The sequence below is a fragment of the Lissotriton helveticus genome, chromosome 2_2, assembly GCF_964261635.1.
Source record: "Lissotriton helveticus chromosome 2_2, aLisHel1.1, whole genome shotgun sequence".
In the NCBI taxonomy this organism is placed as follows: domain Eukaryota; kingdom Metazoa; phylum Chordata; class Amphibia; order Caudata; family Salamandridae; genus Lissotriton; species Lissotriton helveticus.
The window spans coordinates 417,710,716-417,736,610 of NC_136060.1; the positions used below are offsets into that span (position 1 = coordinate 417,710,716).

Consider the following 25,895-nt stretch of genomic DNA (forward strand, 5'->3'; position numbering starts at 1 on the left):
ATGTAATAAGTGCGGCAAGAAAGGTCACTTCAAGCAGTATTGCAAGTGTGGGCAAGGGGTCCGTAGACAGAGTAGAGACAGGACGAACGTAGTCTGTGACGAAATTGTAGTGCAGGTCAAAGAGTTGCAGATCCAAAGCTTCAATGACGCCACGTGTGAAGAAATTGTGGTACAAGTTGATGAGGGTCAGGTCAGCAGCCCAAAAGACACAATAAAAGTGGGGAGCACTGAGCTAGATGCATTGTTCGATTCCTGTTCAAGGATAACTATTATTAATGCAAAAGAATTCACTTGTGTGTCCGAGGGGAAGATAATATTGAGAAAGATGGACTTGAGGCCTGGGGGGTATGCTGGTCGCCCTATCTCTATGAAAGGCTATTTCCTAGGAAAAATCGAATACAAGAACAGGACAACTGTGTCCAAAGTGTATGTGTCCACGGTCGGGGATAACATCTTGGGGTGGCAAGCACAGAAGGAGCTAGGGGTCTACCTCAATCCCAATAGCAATCCCCAGATCCTGATACAGGAGATACAGGAGCACAAGACAGACGTAGTGACAGAGTTCAAAGAAGTGTTCAGAGAAGAGTTAGGATGCTTAAAAAACTACTGTCACAAGATAAAACTGAGAGAAAACGCTAAGCCAGTCGTGGCCAAGGTCAGGAAGCTTCCCATTGCCATCCACGAAGAGGTGCAGTCCGAACTAGAGAAATTGCCTTGAAAGGCATCCCAGGTGTCATGTGTTACCAGGACGACGTGCTCATATTTGCTAAAAACCATGAAGACCATGATGAGAGGCTGAGACGCGTGCTGGGAAGGTTCAGGTCACAAGAACTAACGGTAAAAAGGGATAAGTGTGTGTTTGGCTGCGCAGAACTGGATTTCTTGGGGCACAAGGTGACGGCTGAAGGAATATGTCCCAAAGCTGAACTACAAAACACCATTGTGAAACTGGCGCCTCCCACGAGCAAGGACGAAATCAAGTCAATGATGGGTATGTTGGAGTTCTACGGAAAATTCATAAAGAACCTGGCAGGAAGGACTTACGCCATCAGGCTGCTGCTAAAGAAAGAGACAGAGTTCAACTGGAGTCAGGAGTGTCAGAGGGAGTTTGAAGATGTAAGGAGGGCACTTGCAGAAGCCCCCAGCTTAAAGACATACATACCCAACCGGGCGACTGTGGTCACCACCGACGCAAGCGCTAAGGGGCTGGGAGCAGTCCTCACCCAAGTAGGCAAGGACGGAGAGGAAACGATAGCCTTCGCCTCAAGGTCACTCCAGGAGTCCGAAACCAACTACTCGGTGATTGAGAAAGAGGCCCTGGCAGTATTTTGGGCATTGGGGAAATTCAGAGACTTCCTGTGGGGCACACAGTTCACTCTTCATACTGACCACAAGCCGTTGGTGGAAGTATTCAGCAAAAAAGGCCTGGATGCCATCTCCAGTAGGATTAGGCGTTGGGTGGTCGGACTCCAAGAATACACTTTCGGCGTCGAGTACGTCCCGGGAACGCGCAATTTCGCAGCAGACTGTCTGTCGAGACTGGTCAACGAGAATGAGGCGAGGGAGAAGCAAAGGAAGGTGGATGACGAAGCGGATGAACTTCAGATGGAAAATGTCTGCGCCATCCAGAGAGCGTTAGGAGAGGAAACATGGAAAAATGCATTGAGGGAAGATGAGGTCTTGGAGGAGGTGTGCAAAAGAATAAAAAACAGGTGGAAACACGAGGATAAACGGGAGGAAAATCTGCGTCCATACTGGGTTGTCAAGGATGAGCTGTCCATAGTAGATGAGTGCCTGTTCAGGGGGACGAGACTAGTCCCACCCGCGTCGGTGAGAGACAACCTTGTTGAGATAGCCCACGAAGGACATATGGGTATCACCAAGACCAAACAAAGACTCAGAGAGAGCTATTGGTGGCCAAACATGGACCTTGCCACCGAAAGGAAAATTAGAGACTGCATTCCATGCAGCAACAGTGACAAGGTCTTGAAGCAACTGACACCCCCGATGGTATGCAGGCCGCCACCGTCAGGACCCTGGGAGGAGTTGGCACTGGACATCATGGGCGCATTGTCTGGAGAGTTGCGCACACCGTACATCCTAGTGCTCATGGATTTGCATTCTAGGTGGCCTGAAATGAAGTTAGTAAGTGAAGTCACAACTAAGACAGTCATTGGGTTTTTGGAAGAGGTGTTCATCAGGGAAGGGCTATCCAGCAACATACTCACGGATAATGGGGTGCAATTGTGTTCAAAAGAAATGGAAGACTTCCTTGGAGAGAGGGGCATCGAATACAAGCGTTGCGCCTTGTATCACCCCGAAACTAATGGCATGGTCGAGCGATTTAAGAAAACCCTCAAGGAGAGCATACAGTTGGCCAAGGCCAGTGGCATAAGCTGGAAAGAAGAAGCATGGAGGCGGTTAGAAGCGTACAGGTTCACACCACACCAAACGACGGGAGTCACCCCATTCGAGCTGCTCCGTGAAAGGATACCCAACACCAAGCTATCCCCTGGGTGGATGGGGTGGCACAAGGGATGGTCAGACCACTCCAAAGAAGCGAAAAGCCTAGAGAAACAAGAGGGAGCCATGGCAAAAAGGAAGGAAAGATATGACCAGCTGAAATCCACACGGAAGGCCGGATTCAAAGTAGGGGATAGCATCAAGATCAGAACCCCAACTGGTAGAGCAAGCTGGTCAGGATACAGTAGTCCAACCAAGATCACCAAATTGTTCAAGAATGCTGTGAAGACTCAAGAGGGGAAGATCTGGAATCTGGGGTGAGTAGTGAGATTTCACCCACCCGGGCATGACTCCAAGAGTGAGGGTGAGGGTGAGGGGGAGAGTGATGCGAGGAGGAGCAAATGTTCGGACACTAAGAAACTGTTGCCATTCCCCCACCCAAGCGTTAGGTCTAGCAGGAGAGTGACCAGACCCCCCAGACATTTCGATCAATATGTCATGATGTAGTACTTTGCTGTATTGTTGTTTTGTTATATCTCATGTGTTCATTCCGCAGGGGAGGGGGATGTGTGGTATCTCCCACCTGCATATTCCCCCCGGCGGCTCCGCGTGTAATGGAGCTGCTCGCGGTGACATCACTTAGAATGTCACCGCGACCAGCGTTCAAAGGCGAGCGCCGGGGCGAGCGATGCGAAGCTGACTGTGTGGAGGCTGTGGCTGAGGTCGTCAAGTTAACTACTGTTCTTAATAAACGCTGTAAGGTTTTATCTACAAAGCGTCTCTCTCATTCTTTGGCCGTCACTACAATTCCTTTTCATCATAAGGAGGGATTTTAATCATATATTGTCATCTAAGCTAGACAATACTAATATTCATTGTATGGCAGAAATGTTTTGGGTAAACAAGGATTTTAACACACAATGGGAATAATAGAGTAGGACAATGCCTGGTGGGCTGAACATGGGTAAAAGCAAGAGTACACCGTGTACTCTAAACCACATTTGCTGTACTCCTTCGTACGTGTTCACCAGGGCTTTGGCAACTTTCTCAAACCAGGAATCAGACATTGCTCAGGGCTATACTATCCTACCCTGACTTCATGACTTATCAGGAGATGGAAATCCAAACCCTAGACTGCACTAGCCCAATGGATGTGTACCAGGAACGTCTAGGGGAATACAGCCTGCCCACTGCTTACGACTGAATTACTTTGTCACATGCATTTACTCGGTTCTCATTGAATTGCTTGCCTTGTCCCAACTTTTCAAATTTGTGTTTGGCCCTCCCCTGGAGCATGGCCATTTCACATCTCCAATTGGCTGGCTTCTACCCTTCCACTTCTCACTTTTAGGGAACCTGTTTTTCTTTTTGGTAAAGAACTCATGAGACTGCATGTGTTTCCCAGCTGCCTCTCTCATTTGTTTTCCTTCTTACACATGCATGCTGCTCTCTCTCACCCATGTGCTTCACCCCCAACCCGAGTTCAGTGTTGTGCTCTCCCTCATGCGCTTCGAATATCACCCCATGTTTTTCTCTCCCTTGTGCTTCTCCTTCTGCCCTCTGGGTTTCTCCCTTCCTCAGGTGCTGCTTTTGCCTTTCTCCCTTCACCTTTAATTTTACCTCCTCTGTTGCTCCCTCGCAAAGCCATGTAGTCTTATTTTATAAATATATCCGTTTCATAGCCGTGCAAGTCAAGGGGGTAATAAGGACCGCGGGGCATGAATCAAAGTGTAAATATTCTGGAGGGGCTTGTGTGTGGAGTGAGGCTGTGGAGGGGTGAAAGGGCATGGAGGCGCCACTGGCTGACGTTGGGTGACTTTTCAAGCTGGACTTGGAGCTGGGTGCCCAATTTCCTTGGGTGCATTGCTCTTCCTCTGAAGAAGGTGCTCAGGGATCAGTGAAAACCCTCTGACCGGGTGCAGAATGAGCAGCAATTGTTTTGAAGTCTCTGGGAGGAAAGCTCAAAGGGGGTCCCAGAGAATCTGACGAAAAACCTGCTGGTGTCGGAGCTGGCACTTGAATGTCCAATCCAATGGCAGAATAAAACAATGGGAGGAGGAGCCGGTGGCCTCGTGCACGGTGGACCTCAGAAGAAGTCACATTAAGTCTTGCGAATCAAAACTTCTTTGAAGAAAAACAAGTTGCAAATATCCAGCCCACCAGATGGCAGTTTCAAGCAAGTGTATCTACAGCGACAGATCCTACAGACATAATATTAAAGAAGAGAATTCATACCACACTACCTTTACCACTTTGTAAGAGACAACTATGAATGCAGCATTATTTACTAGCTTGAGCACGTTACTTAATTACATCTTGCTTCTAGGTGTTGCTAATGCATTGCATGAGAGGTGCGATCTATGACTGACATTTCCGTTGTAGGAATTATGGGTTGTGGTTCTAACCATAATTTATGAACTTCAGTGGTTTGTCAGTTTTAATTTGAGGATTTTTAAATATACGTTGTAATGCACATAACTTCACTTTAACCTATGGACATAAAAGGCTCGGAAAACTAATATAATACATCAAAGTCTAGGAAAATAATGACAGCAAATGTGTCAAAAGCTGCCTACAAGGAGGATGGGGTAGGGGATGAAAAGTGCTCTCGGTTGCGATTATAATTCAAAGACTTACTACTACTATTACCACAAGTCACAGATCAGATAGAGCGTCAACGAAGTGTGGCTCACACAGCACAACAGCATCCAAGGTGAGCAGAAACATACAGGTAAAGAGGAGAGAAAATCATGACTTTCAGTCAGGAGAGTCTTAGTTCCGAACATTTTGAAAACATGGCAGAATTATTTCTACCTATTATACCTTGTAGTTTCTTTACATAATCCCTTAGAAATTATATAAGCCTGCTGCCTGTGATGAGCCTTGTTTTAGTGCTTCCAATCGTTCATAAAAATACAGCACGGGAACATTATTTAAAAAAAAAAAATTCTGAACACATTCTAACTCTGACCTTATTTCACGTATAGATGGAGCCTCTTATACTTATCATCAACAAATCAGGTGTAATCCTGCACCAACTTGTAGACAACATCCAACTATGTTTAAAAACCACATGTGGAACCTGCCACTATATATGATATATCAAAATGAGATATTTTGTGTAAAGTGTCCAGGGGTTCCCTTATGAGTGGACAGGGGCTTACTAGGTCAATCATAAAGTCCTCTTCTAGGGGGTAATGTGGTTGAGCAGCCTTAGGCCTATCACAGAGGAGTAAAAGGCATCTGAAAATACACACACTAGTCAATAATGGAGACATAGAACTCAATAAGAAGAACCACACCAATTTATAAAAATAACACATTTCTTTATGTATGTTTAGGGGCCAGAAGCAATTTGTTCAGGTAAGTACGTTTTAAATAAGAATTCATTTCAGCTCAGAAAGTCGACAAAGTGTAATTTTTAGAAGCTGCAATGCTATCTTATGGGAGGAAAAGTCAATGAGGCATTCAGGTACAGTATAGCGACTTATGGGACCAATTTCCGGGAGTTAAGGTGAGTGGTGGGCAAGGTTCAAGGCAACATCAGCGGCACTAGGGTATCCGGGTGCATAGGTACAACCACCGTTGGGTGCCCAATGTTACTCTATGGGGCTTGGTCTTCCAGTAAAGAGGCTGCAAGCTCAGACTGGGAGGCCAGGCAGGCTGAACCAACAGAGGGGCTCAGGCCCCACGATGCTCTGGGACGTACGGACACCTTTAGTACTCTTCTCCACCTCCCAGGGGGGATGGGTGCAGAGGTGTTTTTGGGCATCGGGTGTTCCTTAACGGAAGCAGTCGTGGTAGCCTGTCATCCTTTCTCAGGTCAATGAAATGAGTACCATTGATTTGGGTAAAAATAACAATAACATCTGTTATTCGCGTCAAGATGCCCCAATGGGGGTGTACGCACGCTTCACAAATACACGTTGTCTTATGTAGAGGGGGCCTGCGTGCAGAGGCTGCAGGCAACTCGGAGAGTTCAATGGGGGCGAAACCACATCGGACTCGGTCTCTGGAGGGCAGAGGGACCGCGATGACACAGTTGGCCCACTTTAACTTGGGTTTGGAGCGACCGGTGCAGTTGTGTCTTCAAGCGTCGAATTTCTGCGGTCATGAAGTCCTCACAAGAGTCTTTGGATGCTTGCAGGATGCAAGGAAGCAGTTCTGCTACTTCTCTGGAGGTCTTGGTTCCTTTGTGAAGTGCTGGCTGGTCCGCCGGACTTTGTGTATGCAATAGCCACAGAACATGTCGGCTTTTGGTGCAATTGTCGAAGTCTGCAGGCAGGCCAGCGGGGTTGGGGTGAGGGTCAGTTGCTGGGTCTTCAGTTCTTGCAGGATACGACTTTTCACGCCCTTATTCATCTTTCAGTTTGGCACGATCTGATTTCCTGGTGCCAGGGTCTTTCCTAAATACTGAATTTAGGGGCATTAGGGGAGTGTAGGATGGTAACCAATGGGCTGCTGACCCTTGGATTCACTATGCCCCCAATATGACCACTTCCTGTGGGAAGTGGGCATAACCCTGTCCCAGAGTTTCTAAGTGTGCCAACACAATGAAGGCCACTTCTAAAAAGTCGTACCCACATCGGTTTAGGCCACTTTAGGAGTGGTACTAGTCTGGTGGTGGGCAAGCCTACCTGACTAGCTAATTTGCCACATGTGCAGGTGCCAAAGAGGCTGTGGACAAAAGGGGCGGCTTCCTCTCCTGGGAGAGGAGCCCGATTCGCATTTCAAAGGCGGCAGCTCTTTAAAGCTTGCCAACCTGGGAAGGCGAATCAGTAGATCATCCTGTGGGAGGGGGTGTGGCACCCTCTTTCCGTACAGGCTTTTCTTCTGGGTCTCCTGAAAGCAGCAGGCTCTCATCCTAGTAGGTCAGAACAGTGTCTAGGGTAGCAACCTGCACAAACCAGTCAGGGAGCACACCAGAAGCTGGTAGGTTTTTAGGGGGCACCTCTAAGGAGTGCATGTACTGGTAAATCCATTACTAGAATCAGTGGGGTTTATCAAAAGAAGATGTTTGATACAAAACATCCCTATCGTCAATAAAAGCCATCATGTAGCTGGGGAACTTGTTTTCACCCGTGTCCAGCACATGTTTTAAAATGGCTTCCCTGGTCACTTGTACTGGCAGTAATAGGACTGTTCAACACAGGGGCATATCCGCTCATGCAGGTATGCCCTCACATGTAATATTCAGCATCCTGCGTTAGGGCTGCTAAGCCTGCTGTAGGGGTGACTTACAAATATTACACACAGTCATTAGGGGACATGGCACACAGGAATGTGTGACATGACCTATTTTCACTTCTGTCCGCACCAAGACACGCAGCCTGCAATGGGAGCCTTGCTTGTGCTTGGTGAGGGGTCCCTTAGGGTGGCACAATTCGTGCTGCTGCCCTTAGGGATGCTCTGTAGAACCTCAGGCCCTGGGTACCAGAGATACCACTTGCTAGGGACTTACAGAGGGTGCTAAAGGTTTTGCCGATTGGGGGAAACAATTTTACAGTTTTGGGAAAGAGCTCAGGCACTGGGACCTGGTTAGCAGTAACCAAGTGCACTTCCAGTCGAAACCACATCATTTACCAGGCAAAATGTGGGGGGTGACCTTGTCAAAAAGGAGTACTTTCCTACAAGTAGCATGACTTGCAAACCTAGGACCTGTTATTTGTGGGCAGCAAGGCTAACTTGGGGCTGATTTAATCTTGTTATGCTCTCTATGACCTGCAATGGACTTGGCTAGGTTATCCAGTACCACTTGGAGCCAAACCATTTCTGCTGCTAATACTCACAGCATAGGAGGCGGTCTGAATTGCAATTAACACCCTTCGGCAATAAGCCACCTAGATCAACGTAAATACACGTGCTGTCCTTTTGGAGCTCTTTGCAGGGCTCAACATGGAATTGCTTTACAGACAGTGGTGCTGCTGTCCTGGTTTCTTCTTTCAGAAACTCACCTCCAGGGCTCTCTGCCTCTTTTTAATCCTAGTCTCAGTATTTGGAACCCTCTGAATCATCACACTTCTCTCTGGAACAAGTTGTAATTCATACTGTAGCGAGCCATTTAAAGAGGGTGGGTTGGCCTTGAGATACTCTTCGGTAATCCTCTTTTACTTCTTTGCTTCTTGGTTAGCATCTTCTGTTTTTCATTTGTGCTGTTCAAATTGACTGGAGGAGCAATAGTATAGAGACAGCAAAAGAAGAGCTATAGGGACACGTACGGTATGCAAAATCACGAATAAGCAACTGCATGGAGTGATAATAATCAGCTGTTGTCTTTTAATGGTATACTAATTTTTAATGTTATACTAAAAATAAAGTGCCTGATGAAACACACACTTGCTATGACACTTTTCAATTACAACAGCAGGAAACTATATAGATCTATACATCAGTGACATATTTGTACGTTTTGTAAAAAGGTCACGGACAACTGATGAACAAAGATCCTTAAGTATTGCCCGGCGGTGTCGCCACTTGAACCCACAGAATATTAATCAATGAAGAGGCAGGCGCTGGAGACGGGAAGGCAGGAAACAAGGTTTATTCTCTCCGGAGGAGAACACATCAGTTCGGACAGCAAGTATCGTCACGAGGTGCTCTAACCGCATCTCTGAGGCCTGGCCTCTTATACACATGTTTATGATCTTTATTGCAGGTTACACATTCTTGCAATGCTTTGAAGTATGATAGGACATCCTCGGAATCTCCCCTTCAGGCCCGTTCCCACACACATTTACAGTTGAAGTCCCCACCCCGGTCACAACAGGTGATGATTATCGCGCAGCTGGACATTCTGCCGATTCACGGAATGTGTGGGGTTGATCGGATCTCATAGGGTGGGGGCTTTGATCAACTCGAGGGTCCTTTAATGGGGGAAGCTTCCTACTGTACGGGGGGGGGGGGCAATAAACAGTATCCACAGGGCCAGGTGGCGGCCTGGGAACGAGGAAGACAAACGGGCACGCAGGAAAGGGGGTTTGTATCAAAGGGCCTGGGACCATGAAAGGAATGAAGGGAGGTGTCGCGCTGGGAACAGGATGGGGTTCCGAGGCAGAGCTGCGCTGAAGAGGGGTTTACGACTCAAGGCATGTGAGAGCGGGGGGGGGGGGGTTGTCAGCGCGCGGGGGGTGCCTGCGAGGTTGAGGGAGAGAGAGAGACGCGCTGGCTATCGAGGTGGGGCAGGGAGGCCATGGTGCTCAAAATGGCTGCCGCTTACGTGCACGGATGGGTTCAAGAAGAGCAAGATGGCGCCGATAATGTTGACGTTTGCAGCCTAACTTTTAACAGTCCTCCCTTTTCAACATATCTAGCCAACTTGCCTACTCAATGTCAATCTTCATCAAATTCCTAACCTCGGCATCATATAATGCTCCCATGCGTTCGTTTCCAAAGTCCACAGTCTTAGGGCAAAGACAATTTGTACATAATGAACACAGAGGTGGCAGACATTGAATTCCTAAGCATAGACCGCATATTACAACTACAGGAATCAGGATAATGGTGAACAGTCTCCAGCCCCAGTTCTTAACGGTGTTCCAGAACCAACCACCAAGCGACCATTCTTCCTGTTCCTGGTGGACTTCTGAAGAGAGTCTGTGAAGATGTTCGATGGCTTTGTACACTGAGGGTGAGTTGTCCGGTATGTATGTACAGCAGCTGGACCCAATAATGCGGCATGCTCCACCACGGTCCGCAAGAACCACATCTAGGACAAGGCGGTTCTGGAGGGCCACCAAGCGGACCGCTTGAAGCTCGGCGGTGTTGTTAGCAAAGATACCAGCTGTGATGTTCATTGTTGTCTCAACTGCCTGAGTCAGATGTCGGATGGCACGGCTGTTTGCCATCGGGCCCCAGAGGGGAACAAGTCCCTTCATAGCATCGAGGAACTGCGCTCCTGTTGAGTCGGCTTGCTCAATGTCCTTGGCTCGTTTTTGTCTATGGTGATTCGCTGGGGCCACATAAGTCGGAGGAAGGATGAAGGAGATGAAACAAGTGCCCCCCCAGCCTTTGGGGAGCCAGGTGTAGGCCTTTGTGCCGCAGACGAAATACATGTTTGGGGACGACACAAAGGAAGGTGGATCCATGGAGTCCAAAGTCCTGGTAAAACGGCAAGCACTGCGACCCACCAGCTGTGTCCCACGTCCTTCTATGCACATGTGGCCTGTGACGTTGATGACTGATAGGGCCACAGTCAGAGTGGCGGCCGTTCGTTTCCGCAGGTAGGAGAAGGTGGGTCTGGTTGGATTGTTGAACACCTGCATTTCAATTCGTTCTTTAGCAGGGATGTCCATGTGGACTGAGTCGTTGGAGGTCTGCGGGCAGAAGTGTGTCTTTGTTTTGTTTCGCCAGACCCCGTGGAAGAAATGCGTTACGGTTTTGCTGGAGGTGGCATTATCCTTATAGCTTTCTTGCAGGAGGATCAGCCAAGCAAGGCAGGAGCCATGAACTGAGAAGGGTGAAGGGATGAATGGTATCGAGTGTCCAGTGGCGTGGGGTAGCAACCCACAGATCCAACAGTTGGTGGCATTGGTGGCGAGATTGTGCTGGTGAAGTAGCTGTACGAAAGAGTTATTCCAAAACTCCTTTCGCCTCTCTCTGAGTTGAGGAGAGAGCGAAATCAGATAATGTTCCTTCATGGTGGTAGGCTGAGCAGTGGTCAGGAATGTTTCGTGAGCAGGTGCATTTTCTTCCACAATCCAGAGTGTGGTCATGAGGAGAAAGCAGAAAAGGATTGTGATGAAGAGTGCAATTGTCTTTGAGCTGTGGAGTCTGTCTGTTCTTGGGTTTCTGTAGTGGGTATTTCCTGTTGCCTCCATCATCTTCTTATTTGGCGCTTCCATCATCTTCTTATCTGGCGCTTCCATCATCTTCATCTTCAAGGTGCTCGGTAGTGGGCAGAACCACAGACTTAGTTTAGCTTCTCTCCAGGTAACCCTTGGTTGCTTTGGGTCACCGTTCTGAGATTCAACTTAGTTCGTGGTCTACTTAGCCGAAGCTCCCTCCTTTCGACGCAGGAAATACCCTTCTCTGGATGGCACAGTGGGATCAGAGAATTTTGAAAGTTCAAGTGCTTCGGTATCAGGATAGCAGGTTAGCGACGGTCGGTCCTTGTTCAGGAGCTCTTCTTGGTTGTCGATGTTTTCTGTCGTGGCCAGGGTCGAGGAGACCTTCTTACAGTGGTGTGCGTGCAGCCAGTGCCGTTTCCCCTCCACACGAAGAGCCGTCCGGGTGGTGATTAACACTTGCCAGGGGCCCGTCCACCGGGGTTCCAAACTCTTCGACCGCTGAAAGTTTCGGATCAGCACGAAATCCCCAGGTTGGATGGCGTGACCCGGACCCCTGGAAGCATCGGGGATGGCCTGCTGCACCTGCTGATGAATGACAGACAGAGTTTCAGTCAATTTATACAGATAATCAGACATTAGGACGTCCGGGACGTCATGAATGGAAGTTGGTTTCGGTGCTGACCAGACACTCATGGGTCGGCCGAAAACAACTTCATAAGGTGTTAGGTGATGTTTGGTGGGGGTGGAACGCATCGATAGCAATGCCAGTGGGAGGGCGTCTGGCCATTTCAGACCCGTGGTAGCCACTATCTTGGCCAGTTTAAGCTTTAGTGTGGCATTGTGTCGCTCAACAAGTCCAGCAGACTGGGGGTGGAAGACTGCGTGGAACTTCTGTTTGATGCCCAACCCCTTTAAGATGAGTTGGATGACTTCGGCTATGAAGTGGGGGCCATTATCGCTCCATAAAATACGACAAAGGCCGTAACGGGGGAAAAACTCCTTTAACAGTACTTTTGCAGTGGCCATAGCAGTGTTGTCGCGGGTTGGGTATGCTTCCACCCATTTGCTAAATGCGCATACCACAACAAGTACATATTTCAGGCCTTGGCATCTGTCTAGCTGGATGTAGTCCATCTGCAGGACTTCGAACGGGTGATCTGGGACCCCAAATCCTCCCCGGGGTACTACAGTTCCTTTCCCGGGGTTGTGTTGCAGGCATATCAAGCACTGTTGGACCAGACGTTTGGCGGAGTCTGTGATTTTATCATTGTGCCAAACTCTGGAGACAAGTTCAATCATGGGGGCTGATCCTATGTGGGCAGGGGAGTGTGCCATAGTCAGTATGGGAATCAGGTACGAGTCAGGTAGCAACCATTTGTTCGTGTCTCTTGTCCGCCAGCAGCCTTCGTCATCTTTTAATCCCACCCGGGTCCATTCAGTCAGTTCGTGCTGTGTGCTAGCCATTTCAATGTCTCTGATAGTGTCCCTAGCGTCAGTCCATTTTTCTGCTTGTGACCTGGTCACGTACATATGTGTTGTCGTCCTGTTTTCAGCTGTCGTTCGGGCAGTGATGTCGGCTAGTGCATTTCCCTGTCCAATAATGTCTGTCACCTTTTTGTGTGCCTGGCATTTGATGACTGCAAGCTTCTTGGGGAGAAGGACAGCTTCGATCAAGGCGGAGACTAGATCCCCGTGCAAAATGGGGGTGCCGTGTGAGGTCAGGAATCCCCTTTCCCTCCAAAGGAGCCCAAAATGGTGAACCACCCCGAAGGCATACTGGCTGTCGGTGTAAATGTTCGCTGTGGTTCCTCCTGCCAGAATGCAGGCTCGTGTCAGGGCAATCAGTTCCGCTGCCTGGGCAGATCGTTGCGTGATGCGGGCTGTCTCGACTACAGTTCGAGCCGTGGTGACTGCATAGGCAGCGGAAGTGGTGCCATCGGGGAGTTTGATGCAAGAACCGTCCACCCACAGCTCTCCGTCAGGGTCAGGGAAAGCCGTGTCTCTGAGGTCAACCCTACTTCTGGTCTGTTCGTCCGTAAGAGTCACGCAGTCATGTACAGGGTGCACATTGGGATCATTCTCTGGTAAGGGTAACAGAGTTGCCGGGTTCAGTGTGGTGCATCTTTTCAGGGTGATATGGGGTGCAAGCAAGGTCAGTTCGTATCCAGTCAGTCGTGCACTCGTCAGATGTTGCGTCTTGGTTTGGTTCAGGAGGGTGTCAACTGCATGGGGTACCAGTACCGTGAGGGAATTCGAGAGCACGATCCCCTCACTTTGTCGGATAGAGATTGCAGCAGCAGCTACAGCTCGAAGGCAGGCAGGCAAGGCTCTGGCTACAGGGTCAAGAGTGGCAGAGAAGTAAGCACACGGTCGTTGCTTTGGGCCAATGGACTGGGTCAGGACAGATAAGGCGCACCCCTCCCTCTCGTGAGTGTAAAGGGAGAAGGGCTTTGCGTAATCGGGGGTACCTAGGACAGGGGCCGAACAAAGGGCATCTCGTAGTTCCGTGAAGGAGGTTTGACACTCAGGGGTCCAAGGGAGTGGGAAGGGGACGTCTTTAGCTAGCAGAGAAAGCAGCGGTTTCACAATGAGGCTAAAGTTCGGTAACCACTGTCGGCAGAAGGAGGTGAGGCCTAGTAGGGAACGAACCTGTTTCTGGGTTTTAGGGACAGGAGTTTCGAGAATGGTTTGGATCCGGTCGGGAGTGAGTTTCCTTCCTTCTTTGGACAAAAGGTGACCTAGGTAAGTGACCTGTGGTTGGCAGAATTGTAACTTCTTTTTGGAGACCTTGTGGCCATTTTCCGCAAGGAAGTGCAGGAGTTGAATGGTGGCTGTAACTGCTAAAGGAGTGGTGTCGGCTGCCAAAAGGATGTCATCGACATATTGCACTAACACCACTCCATCGGGTAACTGGACTTGATCCAGTTGTTTCTTGAGGGCCTGGCTGTAGATGCTAGGGCTTTCTGTGTAGCCCTGGGGTGCTCGGCATAACCTATATGAGCGGGCTTTTAGGGTGAAGCCGAAGAGATATCGGCTGTCTGGGTGGATGGGGATGGAAAAGAATGCGTTTTTGAGGTCAATGACAGTGAAGGTGGTGGCAGTAGAAGGAATCAAAGTCAGGATGGTGGTGATGTCTGAGACCACGGGGTACTGGGGTACCACCACTTTGTTGATCTCTCGTAGGTCAATGATAAAACGGTATGCTTTCTCATCTCCCTCTCCCTGTTTCTTGATGATGGGCAAAACAGGGCTGTTGCAAACGTTGCTAACCACTTCCTCTACCACTCCTGCGTCTATCAGCGATTGAATAATCTTCACCAGTGCCTTCTCGCCCTCGGGCGATATCCGATATTGTGGAAGTTTCGGGAGTGTTGCATCTGGTCGGACAGTAATGTGCACTGGGTCAATCAACATGCGCCCTACGTCCGAATCCGTCTTGGCCCACAGATACGGAGGCAGAGTGTCAAGCAGGGATGTGTCAGCATCGGTGATGGAAAACATGCGTCGGGGAGGGCAATGTCTAAGCAGAACGGGGTTGTCGTAAAGGAAAACTCGAACTCCGTCTTGAGAACATCTTATTGTCGCTCGGAAGTGTTTCAATAAATCAAGTCCCATAATGGCGTCAGGGCTATTGGAGGAAAGCAAAAACGTGGTGTCAGTGGTGTTATTTTCTACGTCAAAGAGGATCGGGCAGACAAAGGGTTAGTGGAGGGCGTTCCATCGAAACCTGTCGATGTTATAAGTGAGCCAGACAAGGGTGCCCTTGGAATCAGTCGTTTAGATAACGCACTACGTGTTGCGCCAGTGTCTACCAGAAATGGAGACTTTGTACCCAGGACCTTAGCAGTGACGTAAGGGCCTTGCTGGTCAACATAGAGGTCGACTGGATCCCTCCCTTGCCCTTGGCAGTCCTATGCAAAGTTGTGGGCGTCATCGTAGTCAGATTGCTGATATTGGTTCTGCCTGGGTCGATCAAATGTATTCGGTCTGCCTGATCTGTCGTTAGTCGTGTCATTTGGGGGCCCTCGCTGTTGTCCCTTATTTCTCGGTCCACTTGCTATGTCCTTGGGGTCTTTGTTTCTGATTATTTCCAGAAGAACTGGGCACTGGGACTTCCAATGGCCAGTTCCTTTGCAGAAAGCACACTGGTCCTCTCTAAGGTCTGTACGTCCACTGTGGGGAGTCAAAGTGCGGTCCTGGGGAAATGCAGCCTTAGGGACGTTCGTCTGATAGTTTCCCCGGTATTGGTCTCGTCCTATAGTCACCCCTTGCAGTTGGGCAATCATCACCCTCTCTTTCAAGTCCTTCTTCTTTTTCTCGGTTGCCCTATCGTTTTCATTTTTCTGATGTTCATAATATTGGGCCATCTGGAGGATAGCCGTAGGTTTGGAGGCTGCCCAACTACTCTCGCTAGCCTGTAGTTTCTGGGAGACCTCCGATGACAGACCCTTAACATAATTCTGGACAAACAGATGGTGTCCGGTTGCAGTGGTCATGTCCTGGCCGCTGTAATCGGAGAACACCGTTTCAAACCGGGAGAAGTATTCCGATACATCCTCCTGGGGTTTCTGGCTACAGGCCGTTACTATTGACCAGTCCACTTTCTTTTCTGGAATCAGGGTTTTTAATTTCTGTACGATTTTATCTGGAAGGTCTAGAATGGATTTCAACGGCTTTTGTCCAGGTCCTCGTTGTTTATCAATGTTATCGAGTTGTGACCAGGTATGTCCAAACAGCTCAAGGTGGTCGACTTTCCGGATTTGCTTCCACACATCAGCTGGTAGACATAACCCGAAAAACAAGTCGATGTCAGCCAGGGTCATAATCGTTGAACCTAGGGCTGTACCCAATTCAGTATAGAAGGCAGTGGGGTTTTTACGTAGGTCAGGCAGAGATTTCCGGAATGTCAGAATCTCTTGCCGGTCCCATGGCTGGTAGACCCAGTTGTACACTACCCTTCCTTTTGCATCTTGGTGGTTTGCATCATCGTTAGTTTCTGCACCTCGGGGAGGAACCCAGTAAGGGGCAGCCTCTCGTATCGGCATCATGGTGTTAGATTGCTCAGTTTGTGGTTCGGTCGCCACGGATGTCGTGGGTTTAGTTCCCGATTCTCGTTCAGTGAGGTGGCGGAAAACCTCAAGCGTACGCGTAAGGAGGTCCGTCACATCACACTCGCCCTCATCCCCGATATCGACCTTCCGGTACAGAGTCGTTAGGCTCTCGGGACCTTTGTCTCGATATCGGTCCTCGTATGCGTTCAAGACATGGTAACACAGTCGTACGGAAAAATGTCGTCTGTGACTCCCTGTATACGAGTTAAACATATCCGTGATGTACTCTTCATCTTCCTTCCTTTCTACCAGTGCCCTTGCTATCTTGTCGATCCCTGCTCGCTCATCTTTGCTTAGTCTGCTTGTTCTTGCAGAACCAACCCTTCGGGTCTCAGGGTCGCCTAACGTTGTCGTTTGTGTAGTATTTAATACAAGGGGTTCGGCCGGCACAGAGGCCATGGGGGCCGAAGCTGTGGCGCTACCCTCGTTTGTACCTGGGGGTGGTGAGTGCTGTGCTAAGGGTTGGGAAGGGGCATATGGAGGGGGCATGTAGATGGTCGGAGGACCTAACAGCAGATCATCGTTGGCTCGTTGTCTCGAGGGTAAATCAGGGTAGAGCGTGGAGGACGTTCTAACCGGACACTGGCTTGATGTTTCCATTTCTAGTTTCTGTTTGGCTTTCTCTCTTTCCTTTATCTCTCCTTCTAGTTTCTGAGCAGCTAGGTGGGCTGCTTTTCGCAGCTCTTTTCCCAACCTACTCTCAGTTTTCTTTTTACGTTGTTCAGTTTCTTTGCGCCACATGCCGAAACTATCAAGCATAGTGGGCGTTGTCTTGTTTTTACCAAGGGCTGCTTCTAGCGCGTTTATTTTGTCATCATCAAAGGATCCTATCAGTGGCCACTGACTTTCTCGATCCTTTTTCGTATATTTATGCCACAGCTTGTTATAGGCTATAGCGATCAATCCATGCTTCATGAACATGTCCTTATTAGGGGTGCCTTCCAGTGGAGCCGGATGGTCCATCTCTAATAAGCGGTGCGGGCTAAACAGGCTACCAATCAGTGGGGAGAAGACAGACATGACGGTTCACAACGGGGACAAAAGTCAGCACTGCCTATCTTATCACTGCGTGCAAAGACTAGACAGAATATTCCTATTCTACGTTGTTTGCAGGCAGTGAATACCTCATGAACCAATATCAAATAGTCAACGTTCGGTCAATCAAAACAATTCAGTGGGGAGAATAAGTAGGCCCGCAAAGGTCTGCGTTACCTACCCTTTCACTATCTGTAAAAAGGGGGGGGGACTCTTTCCTGTTTGCAGACAGAGAATCTCCAGAAAACAGTCAGTGAACAATAGTTCAGGTTCAAATAATTAATCAGTGGGGGAGAAAGATAGGCACGACGGCTGCGTTACCTATCCTTCACTGCTTGCAAAGGGAGAGCCTGTTGTTTCTCCGTTTGCAGACAGCGAATCTCCAAATGAATCAACAAAGAGTAATACTAGTATTTTCTAAACAATTAAACAATCATTTCGCAATTCGTCGTGTTTACACGACCTTACCCGGACCGCATGGACAGTTTCTTGTCTTCCGAATCCAGCGCCCGATCGTCCTCTTTTCTTCGTAATCCTCACGGCACTCCTGATGGTTCCCAGTCAGGACCGTAGATCACTCGAGAGAGGTCTGTTCGGAACCAGTGAAGTTCGGATGATCGGCTGTCAGACGAGGGTCTATCGGACAGGTGCACTTCCCGATCGTTGCAGTCGTTCACTCTGTCGTCAGGACCTCTCCCACTGGATCCACGAGTCACTGATGGGCCCCACGTTTGGGACGCCAATTGTAAAAAGGTCACGGACAACTGATGAACAAAGATCCTTAAGTATTGCCCGGCGGTGTCGCCACTTGAACCCACAGAATATTAATCAATGAAGAGGCAGGCGCTGGAGACGGGAAGGCAGGAAACAAGGTTTATTCTCTCCGGAGGAGAACACATCAGTTCGGACAGCAAGTATCGTCACGAGGTGCTCTAACCGCATCTCTGAGGCCTGGCCTCTTATACACATGTTTATGATCTTTATTGCAGGTTACACATTCTTGCAATGCTTTGAAGTATGATAGGACATCCTCGGAATCTCCCCTTCAGGCCCGTTCCCACACACATTTACAGTTGAAGTCCCCACCCCGGTCACAACAGGTGATGATTATCGCGCAGCTGGACATTCCGCCGATTCACGGAATGTGTGGGGTTGATCGGATCTCATAGGGTGGGGGCTTTGATCAACTCGAGGGTCCTTTAATGGGGGAAGCTTCCTACTGTACGGGGGGGGGGCAATAAACAGTATCCGCAGGGCCAGGTGGCGGCCTGGGAACGAGGAAGACAAACGGGCACGCAGGAAAGGGGGTTTGTATCAAAGGGCCTGGGACCATGAAAGGAATGAAGGGAGGTGTCGCGCTGGGAACAGGATGGGGTTCCGAGGCAGAGCTGCACTGAAGAGGGGTTTACGACTCAAGGCATGTGAGAGCGGGGGGGGGGTTGTCAGCGCGCGGGGGGTGCCTGCGAGGTTGAGGGAGAGAGAGAGACGCGCTGGCTATCAGCGAGGGGCAGGGAGGCCATGGTGCTCAAAATGGCTGCCGCTTACGTGCACGGATGGGTTCAAGAAGAGCAAGATGGCGCCGATAATGTTGACGTTTGCAGCCTAACTTTTAACAGTTTATGTCCTGGTAAAAAAAAAATCTGGAAAACAAATGGTGCACCCTCACAACTATGGAGGCCTAAAATACTCGTAAATCTTTCTGAATACAGCAAATGCTTAAATATGATAATCACATGGAGGGACATATTCAAAATCAAGGCCCCTTACTGTCAATCTGCGGAAGCCCTCCTTTCGGATTCTTCTGGGTTTTGTGGACAGTAGCTGGGTATGTGATGGTTAATTTGCTGTTGTGTTCTTTTCTTACAACAGATCTTCCAGTTCTGACAAATAAAAAGGAAAGAGTTAAGATTATTTTACAACATTGATACCCCAGTTCCACCTCTAATTAGCATCACTTCTTTGAGCTCGCTAACTGGCACATTAAACCACATTACCACTTTTTCAAATATGCTTTCTGGAGCTGGTTGCTAATTTTCTGAGTTGAGGTCACCAGTTGTATTCTTTACCACTGCTTAGCTTTTAGAAATTAATCAAGAGACTCAAAAAAGAAAAGAGATGGGCCAATATCAACAGAATTGACTTAAGGCTGCAGTGATCTCATTTTCCACACCCTATTTTCAGGTACATCTAGGATTCCTAGTACAATTGATTTCTTGGTCCATCTGTGCACTATAATCAAGTGGTTGTCGTCATTTACTTGGCCTGCTGGGGCAAAGCAAGTACTGAAGACATCCTGATCAGAGCTGTGCGGCAACTTGCTGCTGTACCACTGAGCAGCAGAGCCTAAATACATCAGCACTAAATATAAACTAATTCAAGAGAGCACACGTTTCTCTATGTCAAACCAGCAAAACAAACCTTTGCAATACTTACTTGCAATGAGGACACCTCTTGGCGTTCATATGTGCCTTCCAAAATTGGCCAACCAGATTGCTTTTGCACTCACAGACATTTTTCACCTGTTAAAACATTTTTTAAACTTAATTTATCTTGAAGTTATTCAAATATTGATTAAGACATTAAGTGGAGAAAAGCTGATTATTAAGGCTGCCCTTTGCAGAACCTTTCAATGAATGCTTACAAGGTCCAATTGCAAGTTAGATGAAAATGCTAAATGGCACTGAAAGGAGTGCTGGCCACTACAATTCCAACCTTATCTCCGAGGTAGTTGGATAGTTTTCCTGATAGGTGAACAAGTAATATGACAGACTGAATAAAATACATGCATGAAGAAGATGCTTACAAACACATATTGGGGTGCTCGAGAATACATATTTATCACCAAGACAGGCGGTATGGGGTAGGACAGACTACAGTAATCTAAGAATGCATTTCGGCCAAACTGTAAGGCAAGACGACATTGGATAGACTATGGTTCTTTTCTGAGACTTGGTTCAGTGGCTGCTTGAGTACTGTGCATTAATCCACTTCTCTCTCTTACACCTCCACCAGGCCTGTGGCTGCCTCATACTAGATAACATGCAATTGATGCAAAAGTAGTGCAGGTGGTTTAAAACTCCTGCAGCAAAGACCTATTTATTAGCTAAAGTTCACAGGTTCAAATCTCTCAAGGTATGCCAATGTCTTTCATAGACTCGTATCATCCTCCCTGGACGATAAAATTAGTACTATTGAATTTGAAAAATGTATTATAATATTGATCTAACGTCTTATTTATTGCTTTAAAACAGGTTTCTCTTTTTATCGACTGAACATTCAATACTTCAATAAAAATACTTTTCATTTAGGATTATATAGTTGAAAAATTACATACAAGGCACAACATTCATGCTTTATTGGGTCTGAATTGCAATTGCAAGATAATTTCAGAAAATAATTCCCTTACTTGTGAACTCTGAAGACCAGAGTCATAATTCTGTAGTATTTCCGATGTAAACGTATCTAGTTCTTCTTGAATGTCATTGCCAGAGGCATTTGCATTTCCTTCTAGGAACTAAAAAAGAAAACAAAGAGTTACAAAATGAGTAATTAACCTCTCCATGAAGGGAGAATATGAATGTGATTGCTACTCCTCTTAAGAATGGAACAAAGATAAGTTGAAATTATATCTCTGTACAGATCAGGGTGCACTAGTTTAACATGCATTGGCATAGGGTATGAACACAACTGAGGAGTGCTTAGAAGATGGGTGCAGAGAAGCACCGAAAGAGGATATTTAAAAAGGGGAAGCAGAAAACAAGAGAGCAAGAAAACCTGCACTCTCATGAAATACTTAATGAAAAAGAAAAGCAGTTCCTACGATGTGAGTGATAGAAGGATGCAAGCCAGCCAAACAAAAGGATGGTAAACAGGCTATGCTCCAAGGGAGGGACAAACACAAGACGAGGAAAGAAAGACACAAGCACAGAAAATAAGAGTGACAAGCAAGCCAACCAATAATAAGCAGGCTCTAAGCTCACAGTACGTTTTGGTATATGTAGGAAGCTGGCTCTTTATAGAATATTCCAAAAAGAGGTATTTGTGTTACGAGTCCAAGTTTCCCGTATGAGTGGACAAGGGTTTGCTTTAACAATCCCAAAGTGCTCTTTTTCTGGGAGTGTGGTCGAACAGCATTAGGCCTTATCAAGAAGGAGTGTTAGACATCTGTTGCATACACACAGTCAATCAATGATACACACACTAAAAAAGATATCTGCACCAATATAAAAAAGTAACATCATTAATCAATTTTTATGGTTTTAGAAGAGGAAAATACAGATCTTTCGCCCACCACCCCTGGAGTGCTGTTACACCTTTTATTCGAATGCCCATAGGTCCTTTTTCCACCCTGATTATTTCCTCCTCCCTGAATAGGAAGCTCACTGTCGGCTTACTGTCCGGTCATTAGCAAGAGGACTGTCAGATCACTCACCAATACTGCTTGACCTCGCCTGTGGACCTGGTCGATCTGCAGGGGAGTGGTGCATGAATCACTGTGATCCAGAGAGCGGAGCTCTGTGAAGCCTGTTGACATATCAGTCAGCAGTTATTGAAGGAAAACTGCAGGTCGGTGGACTCCCCGGGTGTTCTCTGGGAGGCCCTCAAGGTCACCCTTCGTGGCGAGATTATCAGCTACAACAAGGGGCACAGGGCCGAGCTCAACAAACGGTGGCGGACATGGAGTCTCCAGTCCTTGAGCATTAGCAGCAATATTTAGCTACAGGAGAGGTCTCAATCCTGTGTGACTCCCTACACACTCTAACAATGTTAAGGCAAGAACACATGAAGGAGACCCAAGAGGCATGGATGGCTACGCCTAGCCAAATTTATTAATGGTGGACAAAGCGAACAAAACGCTGCACTGTCAAATGTGCACCCCTCGGTCCTCCGGTGATCTTACATCAATGTAGATGAGGGTTCACACATACCTGCCAGCGAGGCCATAACGGAAGCATTTGCTCTGTATTACCAGCACCTCTATGGCCCTGACGATGTGGGCCCACATACCGGCCTGCACCAGTTTGTGGTGGAACTGCCAGTGACCCATCTGACCCCCAGCGGACAGAGATCTCTTTGAGGCAGATGTCAACCGCGAGGGATGCCTGCTTTAACCTCTTGCTCTTCGCCTGGGCAATTGAGCCCCTGGTGGCTTGGGTGAGGGTGGGTGCCTTGCTTCATGACTTTCAGTAGTCCCCTGTGGTCAGTGACTGAATATCTCTGTACGTAGACGATGTCTTGCTATTTCTAGACAATCCCACAAAAACCAGCCCCCGTGTCCAACAAATCCTACACATCTTTTGAGATCTACTCCGGTTTCGCATGAACAGGGCTAAGTCGCCCATTTACCCTATTGCCCATAACCCGAAGGCCTTGCCATAGGCACCGGAGTTACGGGTGCTCTCCTCTGGGCTTTATTTGCCTGGGGGTATTTGTTATTGAAGACAGGGCCCTGGCCTATAAGGCCAACCTTCACCTCCAATCTCAACTGGTGGGTCTGGCAAAAGAAGCAACATTTTGGTAATCCCATTGGCTGACCCGGCTTGTGTGTTTGGATGTATTCAAAATGGTTTCCCTCCCTCGACTTTTGTAGCAGCTCCAGAATTACCCCTTCCTGATGAGGTGAGGTTTCTTTACTAGGGCCAATATTCTGATAAGGGATCTTTTGTGGGGTGGGAAGGGGTTCCCTGGATTGCTCTTGAAAAGTGGTGTAGACCTGCCTTTGAAGGGCGGCATACCCATGCCAGATCTACGGTTATACTACAAGGAGGCTCACCTTATGTTATGTTATGTTACTGGCATTTATTATGCGCACAGCTGCTCCAGCGAAGGAGCGTCCCGGCGCCCGACAAGGCAGCCACACAACATAACTAAGAAATGGATGGTAAAGAGAAGAAAGGGCTACGGAAACAGAAGAGTCTTAACAGCCCTACGAAAAGAGAGCAGGTCGACAAGGGTCCGGATTTCAAAAGGAAGGACATTCCACAGAGTGGCTGCCCGCACCCGAAAGGAACGTCCCCCAGCTCGGCTACGTTTGAAACGTGGAACTGCTGCTAGTTCACGATCCGAAGAGCGAAGAGAACGGCCAGGAATGTAGGGACACAGAAGGTTATGCAGTATCTGAGCAGAAGGGCCTTTTAGGATCTTAAAGGACATACAAAGCACCTTAAAGTGAATTCGCTGCCTAATAGGCAGCCAGTGGAGAGCACGCAGGGTGTGAGAGACAGGGCAAAACCTAGGAAGGCCTACAACTGCTCTGGCTGCTGCATTTTGCACTCGCTGGAGGCGGGTGAGCTCGGCCTGATTTAACCCTATAAAAAGGGAGCTGGCATAATCCAGCCGAGACAACACCGTCGCCTGAACCACAAGTTGACGGGTCGCGGCATCAAAGAATTTGAGTGCAGGTCTCAGATTACGCAGAATGCCAAAGCAGCAGGCCGCCAACCTTTTAGTATGGCCTACAAAACTGAGGGTAGGGTCCAACCACACCCCCAGATTTTTAATCTCCGAAACCGGAGTGGGGGTGGGACCCAACTCAGGGGGCCACCAAGTATCGCTTATGGTTCTTAATGACTGGTGGTTCGAGGCATTTCGGGACCCGGTATATGCAGTGGATGGAGGTGTTATGGCTCAAGATAACCTCCAGCATTAATTGTATATGGAGAAATCTGGAGCTCCAGGCCCACTTCCACCTGGATAGTGCTGTCTATTTGGGCGGTGGCTGCGAAGGCCACGAGTTGGGCAGGCATATTCTTTTTGGAGACTCTGCTATGAAGGGAGACCAGTCTCACCCAGGTTTCAGCACTTCACGACTTCGCTAGGTGGGACACCATCTGTAGAACGGCCTTGGGCGACGTGTTCCACAAAGGGTCTCTTAAGTTCTTACAGGGGCTGCAGGAGGAGTATCACATGCACTGCAGCTCCAACAGATACTCACGCCATATTTACTGACCAACGCGGTCATCCCCGAATACTCTCCCCTAGAGGTGAAAATCCTGCATGCTTACATCAAGTAACACACTGTGTCAGTCCTCAATCAGATGTTGCTATGCAACCAACCGGATCCCATGGTCAAAGGAGGGAGGTGTGGGCACAGGATTTGAGGTCGCTGGAGGACGAGGACTGGAATGAGGGGGTGGCCGCCCCCATGGAGGCTGTGATAGCCATACAGTTCTGCTTGATATAGCTCAAATTGCTGCATCACACATACCTCACGAGAACACAGCTGTTCAGAATGGGGCTGGTTAGCTGAAAATCACTGCAGGACCTGTTACACACATTTTGTTGCTACCCGGCCTTGCTTGACTCCAAGCCAAATACACAATCATTAAGTGGATCCATCTTTGAGACGAGACTGCTGCACTGTAAGCAATGCTCAAGTCTTTATTTAGCCTATATTACACAGTTTGTTTTTGGGGAACTACACATATGTTACAAATATTATTCAGGGTCTCTCAAATTAGAATAGCAATAAGAAATTCCCCAGCATCTTGTAGATGTGCAATAATGTTGGCAGCTATTACAAGATGGAAACCTTTCATAAAAGATAAGTGCACTCTACCTCGGTGACTGGAAAGGACATAGTATTAGTACTGCAGAGCGCTGGTGCCCAAAAGCACACCAGGTGTAAGATTCCACACGAGCACCATGTTTGTCCATCTCTGTGAGCCACATGGTTGCAGTGGCATAAACTTGAACATTCTGTACAGATCAATGTCAGGTCAGTTAGGTCAATGCCGCAATCCTACTGATTGACCCTCACTGGTGCAGAGGTCAGAAATACTGGTTATTGGTAATCAGGCTTACAATGAAGTATACAAACAGGTACTAGGTGTCTGGAACTGGAAAGCCAAACATGCTGACATTTTAATAAAAACTGGAAACTCTGGCTGGCAGCTTTAATGTGGTTCTGAAAAGAAGTAACAGGGTACACCACCACACCTTTGCAGAGACTTCTACTTTCGGCTGGCACTGCAATTTTTCTCCAGGACGTGCATATTTAACTACTAATGCAGACTGAAATGTTTTTTCAACTTAAGTGCAAAACGTAGTTAAGCGTATTCCCTGTTGAATGGCTAAAATACATCTTTTAAAAGTGGAGAATTCCTATAGTTCAGAAAAGGCAATTTTTAGACCCACACTTCATAACAACCATCAGATGTGAAGTAGTGTGGCTCACTGGTTAGAGGCGGCAGACCCGAGAGCAGAGGACGGCCCGGGACCAGGGTTCGATTCCCGGCGCGGCAGGTTTCTGGACCAGGGTCAGCACTCTCGATAATTCTCTCCCTTCGGTGCCCACTCTGAACAGCGATCACACTCGGCAACTCTGGGCATTAGCTTGCCTCATCTTCACTAACGGCCCCACCAGACCGCCGGGGATGCCTGGTCTCACCCTGGAGATACCCATTAAGGGACCATCTCTCAGGGAAGCCAGGAAGGGTTTCGCAGCGGTCGAAGCGCCTTGGGACCCTACGGGTAAGTAGTGCGCTATATAAATGCCTAT

The 25,895-nt window shown here is 48.2% G+C and overlaps 1 protein-coding gene across 1 annotated transcript in view; it reads right to left on the minus strand.

Annotated features, from left to right (window-relative positions):
• The window catches only part of POLR1A (RNA polymerase I subunit A), a 514,608-nt gene that overhangs the window by 439,552 nt on the left and 49,161 nt on the right, over nt 1-25,895 (minus strand). Inside the window, exons 4-6 of the mRNA XM_078678659.1 lie at nt 20,802-20,909; nt 19,829-19,914; nt 19,163-19,275 (exon numbers count right to left, since the gene is read on the minus strand). Of these exons, the coding sequence (XP_078534785.1) occupies nt 19,163-19,275; nt 19,829-19,914; nt 20,802-20,909 (307 nt within the window). The remainder of the gene's footprint in view (nt 1-19,162; nt 19,276-19,828; nt 19,915-20,801; nt 20,910-25,895) is intronic.